General features: G+C 47.8%; 1 protein-coding gene across 10 annotated transcripts in view; it reads right to left on the bottom strand.

Annotated features, from left to right (window-relative positions):
- dpf3 (double PHD fingers 3) overlaps window positions 1–24,117 on the bottom strand; it is a 140,302-nt gene that overhangs the window by 38,188 nt on the left and 77,997 nt on the right. For 8 of the 10 annotated variants that reach the window (XR_013547703.1, XR_013547704.1, XM_078406132.1 and 5 more), the window contains 3 exons: window positions 20,444–20,519; window positions 20,248–20,289; window positions 19,788–19,925 (listed from right to left, as the gene is read on the bottom strand). Coding sequence is in view for 7 of the 10 variants with exons in the window: in XM_078406132.1 (XP_078262258.1) it covers window positions 19,788–19,925; window positions 20,248–20,289; window positions 20,444–20,519 (256 nt within the window). In the remaining 3 variants the exon portion in view is untranslated. The remainder of the gene's footprint in view (window positions 1–19,787; window positions 19,926–20,247; window positions 20,290–20,443; window positions 20,520–24,117) is intronic. The other 2 variants (XR_013547705.1, XM_078406135.1) reach the window with 1 other exon arrangement.

Here is a 24,117-nt window from a genome sequence, read left to right as displayed (position 1 = left end):
AGAGATAGGGGGGGGGGAGTGATGAAGTGGACAGGCGGGTTAAGTGGACCCTTGCATATTTTTCCGCTGTTTGTGTTTGACCCCCCCCCCCCCCCGGGCCTCTCGGACGTCAGGTTTAGTGGCGGGCACTCGGAGGTCTTGGTCGGGACTTCCCTGGGTCGTTGAGAATGTCGCAATGAAAGGATAACCTTGACGCATTTCGTGTGCCCTCCGGAAATTTTCTTGCATTCATGGAGCCAGTGCCAGGCCTATCTTGGGAGGCTGGCACCAGGCATGCGATCAATTTATTTGGGAGCGTTTTGAGGGAATAAGGCTGGTGGTGCCCATCCTGTTCTTCGAGGTGTGCCAGGATGGAACTGCAGATGCTGGTTTAAACCGAAGATAGACACAAAAAGCTGGAGTAACTAAGCAGGACAGGCAGCTTCGCTGGAGAAAAGGAATAGGTGACGTTTCGGGTTGAGACTTTTCAATAGACAATAGACAATAGGTGCAGGAGTAGGCCATTCGGCCCTTCGAGCCAGCACCACCATTCAATGTGATCATGGCTGATCATTTCACAATCAGTACCCCGTTCCTGCCTTCCCTCCATATCCCTTGACTCCGCTATCTTTAAGAGCTCTAACTAGCTCTCCCTTGAAAGCATCCAGAGAATTGGCCTCCACTGCCTTCTGAGGCAGAGAATTCCACAGATTTACAACTCCCTCTGACTGAAAAAGTTTTTCCTCATCTCCGTTCTAAATGGCCTACCCCTTATTCTTAAAGTGTGGCCCCTGGTTCTGGACTCCCCCAACATTGGGAACATGTTTCCTGCCTCTGACATGTCCAACCCCTTAATAATCTTGTATGTTTCAATAAGATCCCCCCTCATCCTTCTAAGTTCCAGCGTATACAAGCCTAGCCGCTCCAGTCTTTCAACATACGACAGTCCCGCCATACGACCTGTCTGGAGAAGGTTCTCGAGCCGAAATGTCACCTATTCCTTTTCTCCGGAGATGCTGTCTGACCCGCTGAGTTACTCCAGTTTATTGTGTCTATCTTCTGTTCTTTTAGATGTCTGCTGCAGGCATCCCAAGTGCAAGGATGGAAGGGATCACCACTGGCCAGTAGATCGCTGATTTTACTACTAGGTTTGAGATGTTGGCTTTAGATTTAGATTTAGATTTAGAGATACAGCGCGGAAACAGGCCCTTCGGCCCACCGAGTCCGCGCCGCCCAGCGATCCCCGCACATTAACACTATCCGACACACACTAGGGACAATTTTTACATTTACCCAGTCAATTAACCTACATACCTGCACGTCTTTGGAGTGTGGGAGGAAACCGAAGATCTCGGAGAAAACCCACGCAGGTCACGGGGAGAACGTACAAACTCCGTACAGACGGCGCCCATAGTCAGGATCGAACCTGAGTCTCCGGCGCTGCATTCGCTGTAAGGCAGCAACTCTACCGCTGCGCCACCGTGCCGCCTTTCAAATACTCTGTCTCTAATGACCTAAGGCTCATTCTCCTGCCTTCTCCCCATTACAGACAGTGGTCAATTTCACAATTAGTGTCTGCCTCTGCTGAGAGAAAGGCAGTGATCCTTTAGCTTAATTGGCTTCACATAAGTGTAAATTGTCCCTAGTGTGTGTAGGATAGTGTTAATGTGCGGGGATCGCTGGTCGGTGCAGACTCGGTGGGCCGAAGGGCCTGTTTCCACAATGTATCTCCAAACGAAACTAAAACCAGCTCTCACAGAGCTGGCTGGGATCCAGTTTTCGGTGCTAGGCAGTCACATTGATCGCTCAGTCTTCCCAGGAATTCTCTCCAGACCAGGCTTTGGGGCAACGTTTTGCTGAGGCATCCTCAGGATCCTAGCACGGCAGTACTGCCATTAATACTGGCCTCTACAAATGCAGCCCCAATGGCTGCCAAGTATTGGTTCCATTCGTGCTCTTGCTCCTGTCCATACACGCTGCACACTAAACAAGGCACCAGTGAAATAGATCCCCGTACTTTCCTGACAACTGATTTTAAGGCTAGCTGGTCTATCATCTCCTGCTTTTTATCCCTCTCCCTTCACAGAGCAGTGTTGCATTCCCTATCTGCTCAAATCTGTGCTCAAGGTCAGGAAGGTGAGCAATTTTAAGCACCATATCTGAGGAAGGATGTGCTGGCGCTGGAGAAGGTGCAGAGGAGGTTTACGAGAATGATCCCAGGAATGAGTGGGTTAGCATGTGTTGAGCGTTTGACAACACTGGGCCTGTACTCGCTGGAGTTTAGAAGGTTGATGAGGGGGGGACCTCATTGAAACTTTACAGAATAGTGAAAGGCTTGGATAGAGTGGATGTGGAGAGGATGTTTCCACTAGTGGGAGAGTCTAAGACTAGAGGTCACAGCCTCAGAATTAAAGGACGTTCCTTTAGGAAGGAGGTGAGGAGGAATTTCTTTAGTCAGAGGGTGGAATTCATTGCCGCAGAAAGCTGTGGAGGCCAAGTCAGTGGATATTTTTAAGGCGGAGATCGATTCTTTTGATCAGTACGGGTGTCAGGGGTTATGGGGAGAAGGCAGGAGAATGGGGTTAGGAGGGAGAGATAGATCAGCCATGATTGAATGATGGTGTAGATTTGATGGGCTGAATGGCCTAATTCTGCTCCTATCACTTATGAGCATGAATTATGGAAACATTACTCTCGTTCCTTTGGACTCCTTGGGTGCAGGCATCAGGTTCAGGCAATGTCAGCTTCTAGTCCCAGCTTCCCTTGATATTGTTGAAAGGGCTCAGATATACAGCACGTGGCCAACTAGATGCCCAAGGGTTGGCTTGGCCTTTCCATCAGTCCACCAATTCGTGAAGGAACGGTTTAGTCCTCTTTTATTTCCCCCTCCACCCATTAACCAATTCTAATCTATTACAGTTACCCGGTGCCGGGGCTACACGGGCAATGATAGTGCGGCACGGTGGCGCAGCGGTAGAATTGCTGCCTTGCAGCGCCGGTTCGATCCCAACTACGGGTGCCGTCTGTGCAGAGTTTGCACGTTCTCCCCGTGACCTTGTGGGTTTTCTGAAACTACAGGAATCTATTTCACTGGCGCCTTCTTCGGTTTCCTCCCACACTTCAAAGACGTACAGGTTTGGAGGTTAATTGGCTTGGTATAAATGTAAATTGTTCCCAATGCGTGTAGGGTAGAGTTAGTGAGCAGGGATCGCTGGTCGGTGCGGACTCGGTGGGCCGAAGAGCCTGTTTCCGCGCTGTATCTCGAAACCTAAACTTAACGTAGGCAGCATGTGGCACCTAGGGCATTTAAGAGAGCATCCTAACACATGGCATCCCTGTGTGGTATCTCAGCTGCATGGAGGCAGAGAGGAAAGCTCTTCAGCGGGTAGTCTATAGCTCAGAGGACCATCGGAACACAGCTACCAGCCTTGGAGGGCATCTACAACACACAATGCCTCAGAAAAGCCACCAGCATCCACAAAGACTCTTCACACCCCTGCAATAGTCTGTTCGAACTCCTTCCATCGGGCAGACGATACAAGGCCTTCTACGCCCGCACCTCCAGACTCAGGAACAGCTTCATCCCCAGGGCCATAGCTGCTATGAACCGGTCCTGCTGAGCCGGATGGTCACATCGCACAGTGAACCGGCACAGATCTACTTGCACTTTATCAGGTTTTAAAACTGTTCTAATTTGTTTCATTGGGTTGTTTAAATTAATACTGATTAGCTAATTGATTTTTTGCATCGTATGGGAGGTGCATCCCCAATCTCGTTGTACCCCTGTACAATGACAATAAAGATATATTGTATTGTAACATAACCACTCAGATAAGGTACACAGCAAAAATGCCTGTAAATCCATCCCACCGATCTCCCAAACACTTGCTCACGTGTGCACAGGTCAGACATTCATAATCCGGGGACAACCTGTACTATCAATTCCATGTGCTCACAAACCTCGTAGTGAAAGCCCTCTTAGTGAAAGCCCTCAGAATATCAAAATGCACAACATCCATCTGTTTCCCCCTCAGATACAAAATATATCTGTTTCTGCCACTTCATCTGGCAGCTCATTCCACATATACAGCACCCACTGCCTGAAAACATTGTCCCCCAGATCCATTTTATATCTTTTCCCTCTCACCGTAAACTGGGCCTCTAGTTTTAGGCTCCCCTAGCCTGGGGAGAAGACTGTTCACTTTATCTACGGCCCGTCAGGATTTTATAAACCACTATAAATCTCAACCTCCTACGCTCCAGGAAACTCATAAAATCTCTTAGAATTACATCTCTTTGTTAAATCACCCTCGACTTTACATAGCAATTAGACTTCATAACAATGAAAAATCACTCTGCTATTGCATATGATGTCATTAATCTGGAAAGAGCGCAGAGAAGATTTACAAGGACGGTGCCAGGACTCATGGGCCCTGAGCAGTAGAGAGAGACTGTGCAGACTAGGACTTTATTCATGGGAGTGCAGGAGGCTGAGGAATGACGTCACAGTCCGCGTTGGCCAAATCCGCTGCTCTAGATGTCAACTTATTTACATCGGCGAAACCAAGCGCAGGCTCGGTGATCGCTTCGCTCAACACCTGCGCTCGGTCCGCGTTGGCCAAACTGATCTCCCGGTGGCCGAGCACTTCAACTCCCCCTCCCACTCCCAGTCTGACCTTTCTGTCATGGGCCTCCTCCAGTGCCATAGTGAGGCCCACCGGAAATTGGAGGAACAGCACCTCATATTTCGCCTGGGCAGCTTGCAGACCAGTGGTATGAACATCGACTTCTCCAACTTTAGATAGTTCCTCTGTCCCTCTCTTCCCCTCCTCCTTCCCAGATCTACCTCTATCTTCCTGTCTCCACCTATATCCTTCCTTTGTCCCGCCCCCCCTGACATCAGTCTGAAGAAGGGTCTCGACCTGAAACGTCACCCATTCCTTCTCTCCTGAGATGCTGCCTGACCTGCTGAGTTACTCCAGCATTTTGTGAATAAATGATGTTACAGAGGTGTGCAAAACCATGAGAGGTTGATATGGTTTAGATTAGTTTAGTTTAGAGATGTAGAGCGGAAACAAGCCCTTCCAGTCCCCTTCAACTAGCAATCCCTACACACGAACACTATCCTAGTCACACCCGGGACAATTTACGAGACTCTGGGCAGCACTTTGGCGCAGGGCAGCACAAATTAGAAAAATCAATATTCATATCGCTGGCAGTGTAAGCTGCCCCGGCGAAATATGAGGTGCTGTTCCTCCGATTCCTCACTCTGACGATGGAGGTGGCCCAGAACAGAAAGGTCAGTGTGGAAATGTGAGGGTAAGTTAGCGTGTTTAAAAACCGGGAGATCAGGTAAGTTTAGGCGGACCACCGGAGGAGGTGTTCAGCCAAACGATCGCCGAGCCTGCGCTTGGTCTCGCCGATATACAGGAGTCCACACCTGGAACAGCGGATACAGTCGATGAGGTTGGAGGAGGTGCAAGTGAACCTCGGCCTCACCTGAAAAGACTATCTCACCTGTACTAAAATATCGCTAATATATTTGGAGTCCAGAATTCTTAGTGTGGTAATTCGTGTGGTAATTGGCCATGGCTCAAAGGATTGTAGGTGTTTACGGTTTTGCAGTGATAAGTCCATCGAACTTTATGAGCTGAAATGATAAAGGCAAAGCCTTCTATGTAGGAATATCTATTAACAGATTAATATAGATTGGTAATATGAATATTCTATTGAAAATTAGACTGCACCCTGCAGGTGCTCAGAATCTGAACAAAAATGCTGGAAAAACTCAGCAAGCCAGGCAGTATCTATGGATATGAGCACCAGAAAGATACAGAGTCATAGAGAGCCAGAGTGATACAGCCTAGAAACACCGAAGGTATTTATTCACAAAATGCTGGAGTAACTCAGCAGGTCAGGCAGCATCTCAGGAAGAGAAGGAATGGGTGACACTTCGGGTCGAGACCCTTCTTCAGACAGATGAAGGGTCTCGACCCGAAACGTCGCCCATTCCTTCTCTCCCGAGATGCTGCCTGACCTGCTGAGTTACTCCAGCATTTTGTGAATGAATACCTTCGATTTGTACCAGCATCTGCAGTTATTTTCTTATACTTAGGGTCATCTATTATAATTACACCAAGCCAATTGGCCTACAAACCTGTACGCCTTTGGAGTGCGGGGGGAAACCGAAGATCTCGGAGAAAACCCACGCAGGGTCAGGGGGAGAACGTACAAACTCCGTACAGACGGCAGCTGTAGTCGGGATTGAACCTGAGTCTTCGGGGCTGTGAGGCTGTGGCTTTACCGCTGCGCCACCGTGCTGACAACATGGAGGAGCATGTCCCACGGTCACAACACTTATCCCAGGATCCTCCTCGGCTCCGTTGTGTAATACTTTGTTGTGTACATTGATTGGAATTGGCTGCCTGTTACGCTGATTAGTCTCATCTACCTCGGGCACTAGCTCTTACATGCCCTGGTCAATATCACATACCCTGGTCAATATCACATATCCTGGTCAAAAGGTCTTGCAGCTGCAGAAAGTTTATGATCTACATACCTCTTCTGCAAGGCACGTTTGCTTATTACTTTAATTGAATGCAGGCAGCGACAAGAAGCGTGGATTGAGAAAGACAAAGAGACTGAGAGTTATTGAACTGTCTGGAAACAAATAGCTTGATGTAACCTTGACAAGGCTACGTGACTAGCTGTTATTTCTTTAACCGATGCATGAATATTTTACAGTGAAGATTGGGGAGCTGTGTGCTGGGACAAGGACATTGCCCTTTGTATACACTGGAATTTAGAAGGATGAGAGGAGATCTTATCGAAACGTATGAGATTATTAAGGGGTTGGACACGTTAGAGGCAGGAAACATGTTCCCAATGTTGGGGGAGTCCAGAACAAGGGGCCACAGTTTAAGAATAAGGGGTAGGCCATTTAGAACTGAGATGAGGAAAAACTTTTTCAGTCAGAGAGTTGTAAATCTGTGGAATTCTCTGCCTCAGAAGGCAGTGGAGGCCAATTCTCTGAATGCATTCAAGAGAGAGCTAGATAGAGCTCTTAAGGATAGCAGAATCAGGGGGTATGGGGAGAAGGCAGGAACGGAGTACTGATTGAGAATGATCAGCCATGATCACATTGAATGGCGGTGCTGGCTCGAAGGGCCGAATGGCCTCCTCCTGCACCTATTGTCTATTGCCCTTTCAAAGTGTTTGCAATGGCGGCACGGTGGCGCAGCGGTAGAGTTGCTGCCTTACAGCGCTTGCAGCGCCGGAGACCCGGGTTCGATCCCGACTACAGACGCTGTCCGTACGGAGTTTGTACGTTCTCCCCGTGACCTGCGTGGGTTTTCTCCGAGATCTACGGTTTCCTCCCACACTCCAAAGACGTTCAGGTTTGTAGGTTAATTGGCTTGGTATAAGTGTAAATTGTCCCTAGTTTGTGTGTAGGGTAGTGTTAGTGTGTGGGGATCGCTGGTTGGCGCGGACTCGGTGGGCCAAAGGACCTGATTCCGTGCTGTATCTCTAAACTAAACTAAACGGGTTAGCAGGATTCATATTAGCTTGGTGCAAAACTGGGTGGGACATTTTGTTGATGCAAATTCATTGGTTTGTTTCTTTGAAATGTTAAGCATACGATAGAATATCAAACAGAAAGCAGAAAATGCTGGAAAAATGCAGTAAGTCAGGCTGCATCTGTGCAGAGGAAAAGGCGATGCTTTGTGTCTGCGATCCTTTGTCATTTAAAATCATGTATAAAATCATGAGAGGATAGATCTGGTGGATGCACAGAGTCCCTTGCATCGAGAACCAGAGGACATCAGTTCAAGGTGAAGGGGAAAAGATTATAAGGAATCTGAGGGGTAACTGTTTCACACATAGGGTGGCGGGTGTATGGAACAAGCTGCCAGAGGAAGTAGTTGAAACAGGGACTATCCCAACATTTAAGAAACAGTTAGACAGGTACATGGATAGGACAGGTTTGGAGGGATATCGGCCAAATGCGTGCAGGTGGGACTAGTGTAGCTGGGACATGCTGGCCGGTGTGGGCAAGTCGGGCTGAAGGGCCTGTTTGCACACTGTATCACTCTATGACTCTAATAATGTTACAGGATGTTAAACATCCAATAACAAACACCTCTTATTTCAATCCAGTGAAGTGATAATTAGAATAACGTACAAAGCAGAACAAGCCAGAATAATTTATTCGCTGCTGTTATCAGACTACTGAACTGACATTAGATAGGGGATTTCCCAACCTGCCTCATTGTGGCCCTTGCACTTTGTTTATTCTCCACTCTCTGTAAGTGCAACACTATATTCTGCACTCTTGTATTTTTTCTCTTTGCACTTCGTGTTGAACGTGTGTATGGCGTGACAGTACTCATTATGTTATGTAGTATGTTATGCCGAGATGGCACGCAAACAATATCTTTCACTGTATGTCGGTGCATGTGTTATGCTGCTTAGTTTAGTTTAGTTTCCAGATGCAGCGCGGAAACAGGCCCTTCGGCCCACAGAGTCCGCACTGCCCAGCGATCCCCACACATTAACACTATCCTGTACACACTGGGGATAATATTACAATTTTACCAACAAATCTACAAACCTGTCTGTCTTTGGAGTGTGGGAGGAAACCGGAGATCCTGGTGAAAACCCACACAGGTGACGGGGAGAATGTACAAATTCCATGCAAACAAGCACATGTAGTCAGCACGTAGTTTCTCCTGAGATGCTGCCTGACCTGCTGAGTTATTCCAGCATTTTGTGAATAATCACGTAGTCAGCATGAACTACAGTCTCTGGCACTGTAAGTGTGAGGTTATCCACTTTGGTGGTAAGAATAAGAAGGCAGATTATTATCTGAATGGTGTCAAGTTAGGAAAAGGGGACGTACAACGAGATCTGGGTGTCCTAGTGCATCAGTCACTGAAAGGAAGCATGCAGGTACAGCAGGCAGTGAAGAAAGCCAATGGCATGTTGGCCTTCATAACAAGAGGAGTTGAGTATAGGAGCAAAGAGGTCCTTCTGCAGTTGTACAGGGCCCTAGTGAGACCGCACCTGGAGTACTGGGTGCAGATTTGGTCTCCAGATTTGAGGAAGGATATTCTTGCTATTGAGGGCGCGTAGCGTAGGTTTACTAGGTTAATTCCCGGAATGGCGGGACTGTCGTATGTTGAAAGACTGGAGCGGCTAGGCTTGTATACACTGGAATTTAGAAGGATGAGAGGGGATCTTATCGAAACGTATAAGATTATTAAGGGGTTGGACACGTTAGAGGCAGGAAACATGTTCCCAATGTTGGGGGAGTTCAGAACCAGGGGCCACAGTTTAAGAATAAGGGGTAGGCCATTTAGAACGGAGATGAGGAAAAACTTTTTCAGTCAGAGAGTTGTAAATCTGTGGAATTCTCTGCCTCAGAAGGCAGTGGAGGCCAATTCTCTGGATGCATTCAAGAGAGAGCTAGATAGAGCTCTTAAGGATAGCGGAGTCAGGGGGTATGGGGAGAAGGCAGGAACATGGTACTGATTGAGAATGATCAGCCATGATCACATTGAATGGTGGTGCTGGCTCGAAGGGCTGAATGGCCTCCTCCTGCACCTATTGTCTATTGTCTATTGTAAGGCAGTAGCTCTACCGCTGCGCCACCGTGGTGCCCACCGTTCTTGAAAGTAAGAATGTCATTGTGCCGTAGTCGGTGCTTATGACATTAAACACTCTTGGCTCTCTCTTGACGTGACAATAATAAATCAACTCCAACACAAAGAAATTGTACAGAACCAATCTACCAGACAAGAATTTCCACACAATCCCACAATATGCATCAGATGATTTCATTACGTGGCCCAGAAGAGACAGCTTCATTTATTAAGTGATACAGTCTGAAGAAGGGTCTCGACCTGAAACGTCCCCCATTCCTTCTCTCCAGAGACGCTGCCTGTCCCGCTGAGTTTCTCCAGCATTTTGTGTCCATCTTATTAAGTGACAGTGATTGCTTGCTAGCAGTATAAGGGTGTAAAGGGAGCAGACAGACAAGGTAAACAAAGTCATTTCACACTCGGGACTGCCCTTCCATAGCTGGGGAACTGAGGATTAGTTCCCCCAGCATCGTAGCCTTCAGCACAGCTGTGGTGAATCTAACGGCTGATAGAGCACGGTTGAGTTGAAGGTAGACACAAAATGCTGGAGTAACTCAGCGGGACAGGCAGCATCCTTAGCACTTTAACTCCCCCTCCCATTCCCAGTCTGACCTTTCTGTCCTGGGCCTCCTCCACTGTCAGAGCGAGGCCCAGCGCAAATTGGAGGAACAGCACCTCATATTTCACTTGGGCAGCTTATTAAGTGATACAGTCTGAAGAAGACTGTATGGGGCGGCACGGTAGCGCAGCGGTAGAGTTGCTGCTTTACAGCTAATGCAGCGCCGGAGACTCAGGTTCGATCCTGACTACGGGTGCTGCACTGTAAGGAGTTTGTACGTTCTCCCCGTGACCTGCGTGGGTTTTCTCCGAGATCTTCGGTTTCCTCCCACACTCCAAAGACGTACAGGTATGTAGGTTAATTGGCTGGGTAAATGTAAAAATTGTCCCTAGTGGGTGTAGGATAGTGTTAATGTGCGGGGATCGCTGGGCGGCACGGACTTGGAGGGCCGAAAAGGCCTGTTTCCGGCTGTATATATATGATATGATAAGGGTCTCGACCTGAAACGTCCCCCATTCCTTCTCTCCAGAAGGAATGGGGGACGTTCCGGGTCGAGACCCTTCTTCAGACTGAGAGTCAGGGGAGAGGGAGACACAGAGATATGGAAGGGCAAGGTGTGAAAACGAGACCTCACAGGGGACGAAGCTCAAGGAAAATGTGGAATAGATCGTTGTTAGCTAGGTGAAGGTAAGAACACAGCAAACAGAGATAAAATGTAATTAGGAAGACAGTCAGACTGGTCGGAAAACTGGGATGGGGGAGGGATGGAGAGACAGGGAGAGCAAGGGTTACTTGAAGTTCGAGAAGTCAATGTTCATACCGCTGGGGTGTAAGCTGCCCAAGTGAAATATGAGGTGCTGTTCCTCCAATTTGCGCTGGGCCTCGCTCGGACAGTGGAGGAGGCCCAGGACAGAAAGGTCAGACTGGGAATGGGAGGGGGAGTTAAAGTGCTAACTGGTTCACTGTCACGTACTGTAAATAGCTTACTGAAGGATGGTGCACTAAATCAAGAATCTTTCAATCCAATGACATATTGTCATATGGGGGGGGAGGAGAAAGTATTTTCCCTTCATCAAAGGTCAACTCCCACTATTGCTGCTGAATTAAGAGCCCCAGTCAGTCAGCCTGCCTCCCACCCTGGCTGCCTCTACACAATAGCTGCCCAGCACTGGGCAGTAGGACACACAAGACTATTGATGGCGAGGCCTCTCCCTGACACTCAGCCGTTACTGAAAAGACAAGAACGGAGATTTCCCCTGGGACCGGCCCGGCCTCTCAATAACATCACAGCCGGCTCTGTTGAAAGGCAGCACACCTGGAGGAATGATACTTCCGTCTGACAATAGACAATAGACGCAGGAGGAGGTCATTCGGCCCTTCGAGCCAGCACCGCCATTCAATGTGATCATGGCTGATCATTCTCAATCAGTACCCCGTTCCTGCCTTCTTCCCATACCCCCTGACTCCGCTATCCTTAAGAGCTCTATCCAGCTCTCTCTTGAATGCATTCAGAGAATTGGCCTCCACTGCCTTCTGAGGCAGAGAATTCCACAGATTCACAACTCTCTGATTGAAAAAGTTTTTCCTCATCTCAGTTCTAAATGGCCTACCCCTTATTCTGGCCTCCCCCTTGTGGCCCCTTGTTCTGGACTCCCCCAACATTGGGAACATGTTTCCTGCCTCTAACGTGTCCAACCCCTTAATAATCTTATACGTTTCGATAAGATCCCCTCTTATCCTTCTAAATTCCAGTGTATACAAGCCTAGTCGCTCCAGTCTTTCAACATATCTCAGTCCCGCCATTCCGGGAATTAACCTAGTAAACCTACGCTGCGCGCCCTCAATAGCAAGAATATCCTTCCTCAAATTTGGAGACCAAAACTGCACACAGTACTCCAGGTGCGGTCTCACTAGGGCCCTGTACACCTGCAGAAGGACCTCTTTGCTCCTATACTCAACTCCTCTTGTTATGAAGGCCAACATTCCATTGGCTTTCTTCACTGCCTGCTGTACCTGCATGCTTCCTTTCAGTGACTGATGCACTAGGACACCCAGATCTCGTTGTACGTCCCCTTTTCCTAACTTGAGAGGCCTACCAGCCAATGCTGCCAGCATTTAATTTTTCAATTTCCGGTGACTTTAATTTTAGTTTAGTTTAGACAGCGATCCCCCCACACTAACACTATCCTACCACTGGGAACAATTTACATTTATTTCAAGCCAATTAACCTACAACCCTGCACATCTTTGGAGTGTGGGAGGAAACCAGAGATCCTGGAGAAAATCCACGCAGGTCACGGCGAGAACGTACAAACTCCGTACAGACAGCACCCGTAGTCAGGACGAACCTGGGTCTCTGGAGCTGTAAGGCAGCAACTCTACCTCTGCGCCACCGTACCGTTTCTCCTCCCCCATCTGGTGCCATTGGTCCTTCAGCACTCCTTAATCATTCCCATTATCACCTTCCATATTGATCAGATTCCATAATGTTAGGCTTGGTGTCCTCCCACACTCCAAAGACGTACATGTTTGTAGGTCAATTGGCTTGGTATAAGTGTAAATTGTCCCTAGTGTGTGTAGGACAGTGTAAGTGTGTGGGGATCTCTGGTCGGTGTGGACTCAGTGGGCCGAAGGGCCTGTTTCGGCGCTGTATCTCTAAACTAAAAGGGCAAAGATTTACAAATCCAAAATTCGAATCCAAAATTCAAGCAGTGAGCCACTAATGAGGATCACGGTATTCAGAGGAGTCTGATGTAATGGAGTTTAGTTTCGAGATACAGAGCGGAAACAGGTCCCATCGGCCCACTGAGTCCGCACCGACCAGCGATCCTCGCACATTAACGCTACCCCATACACACTAGGGACAATTTTACATTTATACATTTATACCAAGCCAATTAACCTACAAACCTGTACGTCTCTGGAGTGTGGGAGGAATCTTTCTCTCGGAGAAAATCCATGCAGAAAATCCGTACAGAAAGGAGAACAATGGTCAGAATCAAACCCGGGTCTCTGGCGCTGTAAGGCAGTAGCTCTACCGTTACTGCTACGACACTGTGCTGCCCCATTCAAAATTCAGAAGGGAGCCACTAACGAGGAACACAGTACTCAGGGGAAGCCGATGTAATGGAGGAAAAAGAACATTTAAGTTACCGATTTATAATTAGCTGCAATGTGCTATTGTGCAGGGGCTCACCAATTTCTGGAAAAGTGAGTAACAGTTCAAGGCAGCAATATAATGAACGGCATTTATCTGTAAATAGATTTTGGTTATTCTTTATCTTGGCTTAGTCATAGAGTCATAGAGTGATCCGTGGAAACAGGCCCTTCGGCCCAACTTGCCCTCACCGGCCAACATGTCCCAGCTACACTCGTCCCACCTGCCCTTGTTTGGTCCACAGCCCTCCAAACCTGCCCTATCCATGTATCTGTCTGAAGAAGGGTCTCGACCCGAAACGTCACCCATTCCTTCTCTCCTGAGATGCTGCCTGACCTGTTGAGTTACTCCAGCACTTTGTGAATAAATACCTTCGATTTGTACCAGCATCTGCAGTTATTTTCTTATAAACCCTAACCAGTCTGAAGAAGGGTCTCAACCCGAAACGTCACCCATTCCTTCTCTCCAGAGATGCTGCTTGTCCCGCTGAGTTACTCCAGCTTTTTGTGTCTAACTGTTTCTTAAACGTCGGGAGTCCCAGCCTCAACTACCTCCTCTGGCAGCTTTTCCCATACACCCACCGCCCTTTGTGTGAAAAAGTTAACCCTCAGATTCCTATTAGATCTTTTCCCCTTCACCTTAAACCCATGTCCTCTGGTCCTTGATTCGCCTACTCTGGGCAAGGGACTCTGTGCATCTACCCGATCTATTCCTCTCATGATTTTATACACCTCTATCAGATGGCTTGTAAAGCTCACATCTACATTCACCAATTGGCACCATCCAATTCCTAGCTGTCACACGTGACTACCTTCCCTTTGTCAGGTGCCTATCAGTAAATGTAAGCTTTACAACACAAAAGGCCACTGGAAATAGAACGCAAGGAATTAAATTTAAAAAAGAACCAATTCCTATGCTATCAGCATGAGGCTCATGTTCTGCTCTCTACGCTTTGAAACTGTCAGCCAGCCTTACTTGCAAAACTATTGCAAAGTAGTTAGCTTAGTTCAGTTTATGTAGTTCTGTTTAGTTTAGTTTTGTTTAGTTTAGTTCAGTTTATTGATACAGTTTAAGGATAAGGGGGAAGTCTTTTAGGACCGAGATGAGAAAGTTTCTTTTCGCACAGAGAGTGGTGAATCTGTGGAACTCTCTGCCACAGAAGGTAGTTGAGGCCAGTTCATTGGCTATATTTAAGAGGGAGTTAGATGTGGTCCTTGTGGCTAAAGGGATCAGGGGGTATGGAGAGAAGGCAGGTACAGGATACTGAGTTGAATGATCAGCCATGATCATATTGAATGGCGGTGCAGGCTCGAAGGGCCGAATGGCCTACTCCTGCACCTATTTTCTATGTTTCTATGTTTCTATGTACCGAGGTACAGTGAAAAGCTTTTTGTTGCGTGCTAACCAGTCCGTGGAAAGACAAAACGTGATTACAATCGATCCAGTTACAGTGTATAGATAGGAATAATGATTTAAGAGTGTGGAGCGATTGTAATGAGTTTGGAGATCTGCTTCTGTGGCCAGCATGCAAATAGTCGCCTGTGCTGAGCCGATATTGCTGATAACTGATACACAGCGAGCTAGCAAAACAAGGAAAGGGCGCAGCTGAGCAAAATAAATTATTTTTAGCTGCTGTTGAACGTTACTACACTCGGGTCGGTGTGGTTTCTATAGTAACCGGCTAATCAGGACAATCATCACACCTAGGCCGCAACTTCCTTCATTCGTTCCGATGGTGCAAGGCATCAGCCCGTGACCTTGCTTACTTGAGCAAAAACCGATCAATAATCAGCTGTCTGTCGCTCCCAGGACAATTCTTCACACTCTCTCTCTCTCGCCTAACCACCGCTCCTTAATCCCCCCTCAGCTCAATCTGTGCTGTCACTGCAGAGCTGTCAAACGCTGCATCTTCCAGTCAGACCTCATTAAAGGAACGCAGGCCGGGGCAGGAAGGCTCTCTCTCTCTCCACACCTCTGAAGCTCCCAGCGATCGTTCCTCTGCTGCAGTGCACCACTTTACTTTACATCTAACAAACGCTCCTCTTTCAATCACACAATACTTTGTGTTTTGCTGACAGGAAATGTTATCTTTCGTTTTAGTTTTACGGACATCAGAGTGTGAATATATATATATATATATACAGGCCCTTCAGATCACCGAGTCCACACTGGCCATCAATCAGCCGCACACACTGGTTCTATCTTGTCCCACCTTCTCATCGTCTCCCGGCACACTAGGGCCAATTCAATACGCCAATTGACCTACAAACGCGCGCGTCTTTGGGATGTGGGAGGAAACCATAGCACTCGGAGCAAACCTACGCAGTTACAGGGAGAGCTTGCAAATTCCACCGAGACAGTGCCCAAGGTTAGGATTCGAACCTGGGCCTCTGGCACTGTGAGGCAGCAGCTCTATCAGCTGCACCACTGTGCCACCCCCTGATGAGATTGCTTTCGTCACAAATAAGTCAACCTACACTGTAACAATAGGCAGACGCAAAATGCTGGAGTAACTCAGCGGGACAGGCAGCATCCCCTGGAGAGAAGGAATGGGCGATGTTTCGGGTCGAGCCACTTCTTCAGAAAAGGGTCTCGACACGAGACTTCACCCAGCCCTTCTCTCCAGAGGGGCTGCCTGTCCCGCTGAGTTACTCCAGCGTTGTGTCTATCTTCGACGTAAACCAGCACCTGCAGTTCCTTCCTGCACTACTGTAATTATAGGTGGCAGATGAAGTGTATAAAAAGAATAATATTTCCGAAATGAAGTAGTAGTGGTCTCCAAATGCCCCACTTTCGCTTCCCTTGGTTAATATTAATGTTTATTGCCTTAGGCACACAGATATGCAGGGATTGGAGGGATATGGATCATGTGTAGGCCGAGGAGATTAGTTTAATTTGGCATCATGGACATTTTGAAGGCAACATTCTTGCGAACAGTCTCTGTAACTTTGTTCACTCTATTCCTCTCTCACGATGTGGGTCACAGGTCACAGGTAATGCCAGCATTCTATCAGCAAGAGTGCAGTCCTGACCTCCCATCCACCTCAATGGAGACCTTTGAGCTATCTTTAATCTGACGTTATCTGGCATTAAATGTTGTATCCTTTACCCTTTAATCTGTGCTCCGTGGACAATAGACAATAGACAATAGGTGCAGGAGGAGGCCATTCGGCCCTTCGAGCCAGCACCGCCATTCAATGTGATCATGGCTGATCATTCTCAATCAGGACGGCTGGAATGTATTCATCAATACTCCTTTATTTGACTGTAAAGCATCCAAACAAAAGCTTTTCACTGTAACTCGACACACGTGACAATAATAAACCCATTTATACCTCACGCTGCCTCGGCAAGGCCAGCAGCATAATCAAGGACCAGTCGCGCCCTGGCCACTCCCTCTCCTCCCCTCTCCCATCGGGCAAAAGGTACAGAAGTGTGAAAACACACACCTCCAGATTCAGGCACAGTTTCTTTCCAGGTGTTATCAGGCAACTGAATCATCCTACCACAACCAGAGAGCAGTGCTGAACTACTATCTACCTCTTTGGTGACCCTCGGACTTTCAATAGACAATAGGTGCAGGAGGAGGCCATTCGGCCCTACGAGCCAGCACCGCCATTCAATCTGATCATGGCTGATCATTCTCAATCAGTACCCCGTTCCTGCCTTCTCCCCATACCCCCTGACTCCGCTATCCTTAAGAGCTCTATCTAGCTCTCTCTTGAATGCATTCAGAGAATTGGCCTCCACTGCCTTCTGAGGCAGAGAATTCCACAGATTCACAACTCTCTGACTGAAAAAGTTTTTCCTCATCTCAGTTCTAAATGGCCTACCCCTTATTCTTAAACTGTGGCCCCTTGTTCTGGACTCCCCCAACATTGGGAACATGTTTCCTTGATCGGAAATTTTGATCAACTTTCAATTTGATCAACTTTCCTTGATCGGACTTTGCTGGCTTTACCTTGCACTAAACGTTATTCCCTTATCATGTATCTGTACACTGTAAATGGCTCGATTGTAATCATGTATTGTCTTTCCGCTGACTGGTTAGCGGGCAACAAAAGCTTCTCACTGTACCTCGGTACACGTGACAATAGGCTAAACGGAACTGAGACTAAACTAAAAAAACTAATCTAAGCATTTGTTGCCCATCCATAACTGCCCTTGGGAAGGTGATGGTCAAGCAGTTTTTGGAAGGTATTTAACAGTCAGCCTTGCGGGATGGGTCTGGAGGTACGTAACAGGGCAAACGGGGTAAGGGTGGGCGATTCCTCCCCTGAAAGACTCGGTGAACCGGATGGATTGTTAATAGCAATTGTGTTGCTTTTATGACCAATATGGCAAGGACCAGTCCCAACAAGAAACATCGTCTGTCCATTTCCCATCTCCCTCCACAGATGCTGCCTGGTTTGCTGAGTTCCGGCACTTTGTTTGTAAACAAGTACTAGTTTAGTTTAGAGATACCGCGCAGAAACAAGCCCTTTGGCAGACCGAGTCTGCACTGACCAGAGATCCCCGCGTATTAACACCTACACACATCAGGGACAATTTTTACATTTATACCAAGCCAATTAACCTACAAACCTGTACATCTTTGGAGTGTGGAAACCGAAGATCTCGGAGAAAACCCACGCAGGTCACGGGGAGAACGAACAAACTCCGTACAGACAGCACCCGTGGTCGGGATCGAACGGCAGAGTTGCTGCCTTACAGCAAATGCAGCGCCGGAGACTCAGGTTCGATCCTGACTACAGGTGCTGTACTGTACGGAGTTTGTACGTTCTCCCCGTGACCTGCGTGGGTTTTCTCCGAGATCTTCGGTTTCCTCCCACACTCCAAAGACGTGCAGGTTTGTAGGTTAATTGGCTGGGCAAATGTAAAAATTGTCCCTAGTGGGTGTAGGGTAGTGTTAATGTGCGGGGATCGCTGGGCGGCGCGGACCCGGTGGGCCGAAGGGCCTGTTTCTGCGCTGTATCTCTAAATCTAAATCTAAAAAAAATGAACCCAGGTCTCTGGCGCGGTGAGCACTGTAAGGCAACAACTCTGCCGCTGCACCACCGTGATGCCCTAGTTCTTTTTCTAAATCATAGGCTATGAAAGAGCATTAAAATTACATAGCTAGCCTGGTATAATCTGAACACTCTGGATTGTTAGTCTGGTAATTTAGCTGATGTGCCAACAAAGTCAGGGTTTAAAACTCCCTCTGGTCGGTCTATCTCGCAAAGACTCACAGTGATACAGTACAGAAACAGGTCCTTCGACCCAACCTGTCCAAGATGCCCCATCTGAGCTCGGCCCGTTTGTCCACATTTGACTCATCTCCCTTTTCCTTACATGAACAGGAGACCTTGCCTATCATGTACCTGTCCAAGTGTCTTGTCGATGCTGTTAAGCTACCTGCCTCAACTACCTCCTCTGGCAGTTTGTTTCACATACCCACCACCCTCTGAGTGGAAACGTAGTCCCTCGGGTTCCCATCAAATCTTTCCCCTCTCACCTGAAACCTAGGCCCTCTGGTTCTCGATTCCCCTACATTGGGTAAAAGAATGTGCATTCACCCTACCTATTCCCCTCGTGATTTTATATATTTTTATCAGCTTTATCAGCATGAGTACAGACAACGAGACTCAACAAGGCGACAAGTAGCCCTTGCATTCCCTCTCTCTCCATCCCTCCCCCAACGTAGTCGTACCAGCTTCAAAGTCGTCTTGTTGAGTCTCATTGTCTGTGACTCGTTTTCATCTAGCGCACAGCTATCAATGGCCCTTTACCTTTATCATCTTTACCTTTTTATATATCTTTCATTCATGTCCTCTATATCTCTCTACATGACCGTCCATATCTCTCGTTTCCCTTTCCACTGACTCAGTGTGAAGAAGGGTCTCGACTCGAAACGTCACACATTCATAAGATTGTAAGATCAAAAGTGACAGGAGTAGAATTAGGCCATTCGGCCCATCAAGTCTACTCAATCATGGCTGATCTATCTCTCCCTCCTAACCCCATTCTCCTGCCTTCTCCCCATAACCCCCGACACCCGTACTAATCAAGAATCTATCTATCTCTGCCTTAAATATATCCACTGACTTGGCCTCCACAGCCTTCTGTGGCAAAGAATTCCACAGATTCACCACCCTGCGACTAAAGAAATTCCCCCTCATCTTCTTTTAGGAAGAAGAACGTCCTTTAATTCTGAGGCTGTGACCTCTGGTCCTAGACTCTCCCACCAGTGGAAACACCCTCTCCACATCCACTCTGTCCAAGCCTTTCACTATTCTGTGCGTTTCAATGAGGTCCCCTTCCATCCCGAGATGCTGGTCTGACCCGCTGAGCTACTCCAGCTTCCTGTCTCCAGAGTTCAATGTGGTGCGTGTTTGTGGTGCGGATGGGGAAACCCAGGCTCTGGACGAGAGGGCGTGCGTGGCTCGGGATAGCTTCGGGCTCGTCTTACTTTTATGCCCCTCGTTCTTCAGGACGGGCGGCGAACAAGGCTCCGAGTCTTGGTCATCGTCTCCTTCCTCATCGGCTAAATGGGTGTGGGCATAGTGGTAGCTGAGGCCAGGCCGGTTCTTGTAGCGCTTGCCACAGACTGCAATCAGAAAGAGAGAGAGGGAGAGAGAGAGAGAGAGAGAGAGAGAGAGAGAGAGAGAGAGAGAGAGAGAGAGAGAGAGAGAGAGAGAGAGCAGGCAGAGGTCCATTAGTCATGTGAAATCACACGGAGTCAATATATCAAATTGATCAATTTCTCTCCAAAAGTGGCTAATCGTTTTAGTAGAGTGAAGTATTAAAAGGATATATTATGAATAAAAAGTGCACACACAAAGGTAAATCAAAAATAGGTAAGAAGAGGAATACCACAGCTGCAGTCTATGCACAGTTACAGATAGACTAGATCGGCAACTGCATAGTACCTTTGTCAGATGTTTTTGAGTTATGCTTTTGTTTGAAACTATCTGAAACAGAGAAGAAGAAACAAGAGAAAAAGGAGTGAATTTCACAGAAGACAGAGCAGAGAAGGGATGAGACGGTTCTTACGCATGCCAGAAAAAAGGTGCAGAGGCAGTAGGTGGAAGGCCACAGTTCCAGTCGCCACCACGGCCTACTTACTGTCACACACGTATGGCTTATCCTGGTCTTCCTGGGAAGAGGCGTCTGTTTTCCTTTTCCCTCCTACACCCCGTGTCTATAGGTTCAAACAAAGGGAACGCACGTTTAGTAGGGGTTAGTGATGGGGCCCTCGTTGAAACGAAACGCACAGTGAAAGGCTTGGATAGAGTGGATGTGGAGAGGGTGCTTCCACCAGTGGGAGAGTCCAGGACTAGAGGTCAAAGCCTCAGAATTGAAGGGGGTTTCGTTAGGAAGGAGACGAGGAGGAATCTCTTTAGTCAGAGGGTGGAGAATCTGTGGAATTCTTGTTTCAAAGCATTACTGTAGGCTAGTGGAATCAAGGGATATGGGGAGACGTTGGGCACGGGTTACTGCTTGTGGATGATCAGCCATGATCACAATGAATGGCGGTGCTGGCTCGGAGGGCCGAATAGCCTCCTCCTGCACCTATTTTCTATGCTTCTATGTTTTAATGCAGCAGTTGTGGGCTGGAATCTCTGTGGTTGGCCCAGCCACCCCATCAATCTGGTGATGATGTCCTCATCTACTGGAGCGCCGGCTGGTCCTTTCATCTGATCTTGCCTTTAGTTTGTTTGGGACCATGAGGACCCGGCGTGGGGGGGACCACCGCGAGGGAGGGCGAGGGGGCGGGGGAACAAAGGAGGAACTGATGCGGGATACAGTGAGACTGTAGGTTAATTGGCTTGGTATATGTGTAAATTGTCCCAAGTGTGTTTAGGATAGTGATAATGTGCGGGGATCGCTGGTTGGTGCGGACCCAGTGGGCCGAAGGGCCTCTTTCCGCGCTGTATTTCTAAACTAAACTAAACCTTGTCGGCGCCCTTTATGTGGCGACTCTTTGCATACCTCGGGTATGCAAAACAAAGAAGTTCACTGCGACTTGTCACACCTGACAATAAAGCATTCATTCATTCATCCATTCATTCATTCATTCATTCATTCATTCATTCATTCATTCATGCATTCATTCATCCATTCATTCATGCATTCATCCATTCATTCATCCATTCATTCATGCATTCATTCATTCATTCATCCATTCATTCATTCATTCATTCATCCATTCATTCATTCATTCATTCATTCATTCATGCATTCATTCATTCATTCATCCATTCATTCATTCATTCATTCATCCATTCATTCATTCATTCATCCATTCATTCATGCATTCATTCATTCATTCATCCATTCATCCATTCATTCTTGCATTCATTCATTCATTCATTCATCCATTCATTCATGCATTCATTCATTCATTCATTCATTCATTCATTCATTCATTCATTCATTCTTGCATTCATTCATTCATTCATTCTTGCATTCATTCATCCATTCATTCATTCATTCATTCATTCATTCATTCATTCATTCATCCATTCATTCATTCATCCATTCATTCATTCATCCATTCATTCATTCATCCATTCATTCATTCATTCATTCATTCATTCATGCATTCATTCATTCATTCATTCATTCATTCATTCATTCATCCATTCATTCATTCATTCATTCATTCATTCAGGAGTCCATTCTGAAGTAGCAAATGTGCCAAATCTCATGTCTTTGCAAAGCCGGACAGCGATGTGGATTTGTGCCTTCTCACAACTGTCTCTTTCTCAATTCATAACCATGAGAAGCGGGAGCTATCGCCAGCAAATGTAAACGGTTGAACGTAATTCCTTGCGAGGGTTAGCGACGCTTTGTGAGCGGGCTCCACGTTCTCACGGTCCAGTGCTTGCGGAATGTCTGGCCTTTGGCTAATTACCCACCGAGCTGTGTTGTAGCTGGATTTGAAATGACGTCCCCAGTTATGGCAGCTTACCACTGAAGCTATTTGTTTCTTGCTGCTGGGTTCCCTGCAAAGGCTAAAAAAGATTGATTGAACTGGAGTCAAGCATGACAGTGACTGGTCAGGGAAGTGAAAGTCTCCAATTTGATCCAGGACTTTGAAAGTTGGACCAGCGAGATAGCTGTGGACAACCTGGTGACACGGTGGCGCAGTGGTAGAGTTGCTGCCTTAAACCCCTGTCCCACTTAGGCGATATTTTAGACGACTACAGGCGACTAGGCCGTCGCCACACGGTCGCCGGGGTGTCGCCTGTACGGTCGTGAGTCGTCTTCAAAGAGTCGTAGCGTTTTTCTGGTCTCCGCTGGGATCTTGAAATGTTTAAAGAATTTTGGCGACTGTCGGTTTGACGCCAATGATCGTAGCTTGACGTCTCCTGACGGGGGCGCTGCCGTAGGTTGTCACCAGGTGTCGTAGGTTGTAGCCGGTGCTGACTTCGGTGAATTCCATTGGCGACTACCTACGTCAACCGCCGTCAAAACCGGAGACCAAAACGTCGTGAATTGTCTTCAGTTGCCTTCAATTGTCGCCGACAGGGTCGTAGCTTGTCGCGGGTAGTCGTGGGTCGACATCGGTTGTCGTAGGTTGTCGCCCGCGTGGTCGTAGGTTGTCGTAGGCGCGGTCGTAGGTGGACGTCCTAAATCACGACGACTGGGTCGCCGGTTGTTGGTAGCTTGTCGTAGCTTGACGTCACCGAGGTGGCAGGTTGTTGAAGCTTGTCGTAGACATTGTCGTGGGGGGGGGGGTCCAGTCGCCGGTTTATCAGCGACCTGCTACGACTGTGACAGTCGCCGGCAGTCGCCTATGTGGGACAGGCCCCTTACAGCGCCGGAGACCCGGGTTCGATCCCGACTACGGGCACTGTCTGTACAGAGTTTGTACGTTCTCCCCGCGACCTGCGAGGGTTTTCACCAAGATCTTCGGTTTCCTCCCACACTCCAAAGACGTACAGGTTTGTAGGTTAATTGGCTTGGTATAAGTGTAAGTTGTCCCTAGTGTGTGTAGGATAGTGTTAGTGTGTGGAGGGATCGCTGGTCGGCGTGGACTCGGTGGGCCGAGGGGCCTGTTTCCCGCCCTGTATCTCTAAACTAAACTAAATTAACTCATGACCTGAGACACCGCATATTTCGCTTGGGCAGTTTACAACCCAGCGATATGAGTATTGATTTCTCTAATTTAAAGTAACACATGCATTCCCTCTCTCTGCGCCCCTCCCCCACCCTAGTCGGCCTGCCAGTTCCGCTGTTCGTATCCAGATATCTCTTTGTCATCACCTCTCCCGCAGCCAACAATGGAGCATTGTGGGCTTCGCCTTTCCTTTGTCATCGGAGCTGACTCTTATTTGTTCTGAACATTTTCATGGAACATATAGCACGTGATTGCACGAGGGGAGGAGGAAGTGGGACCAGTTTTGGGGAAGATGGGGCTGTGAGCTGCAAGCAAGGGGCCTGTGGACATAGCCGATCTCCTGCACGCAGGCAAACTCACCTCACACTGCTGATCGCGCGGAGGTAGATCTTGGGGTCAGGTAGACAAGTGTGATCACTCTCACCATTTGTGGTGTATATTATTGTGAATGAAGCGCAGGGTTTGATTTAACAATAATATAATATTATCTTGCACCTTTAATTACACCTCAAGCTGATAGGCCTGGAATTGCTAGACCTGTCTTAGATCCCAGACGCGTGGTTAATTGGCCTTTGTACATTGCTCCTCGGGAATAGATGAGGACGTGGGATAAAACATAGAGCCAGTGTGAATAGTCGGCGTGGACTCGAGTGGTCTGAAAGTCCAGTTTCCA

Source organism: Rhinoraja longicauda, chromosome 10 (genome assembly GCF_053455715.1).
Source record: "Rhinoraja longicauda isolate Sanriku21f chromosome 10, sRhiLon1.1, whole genome shotgun sequence".
Lineage (NCBI taxonomy): Eukaryota > Metazoa > Chordata > Chondrichthyes > Rajiformes > Arhynchobatidae > Rhinoraja > Rhinoraja longicauda.
The sequence above is the reverse complement of the archived record's forward strand: the minus strand, read 5'-3'. Positions and strand labels throughout refer to the sequence as shown.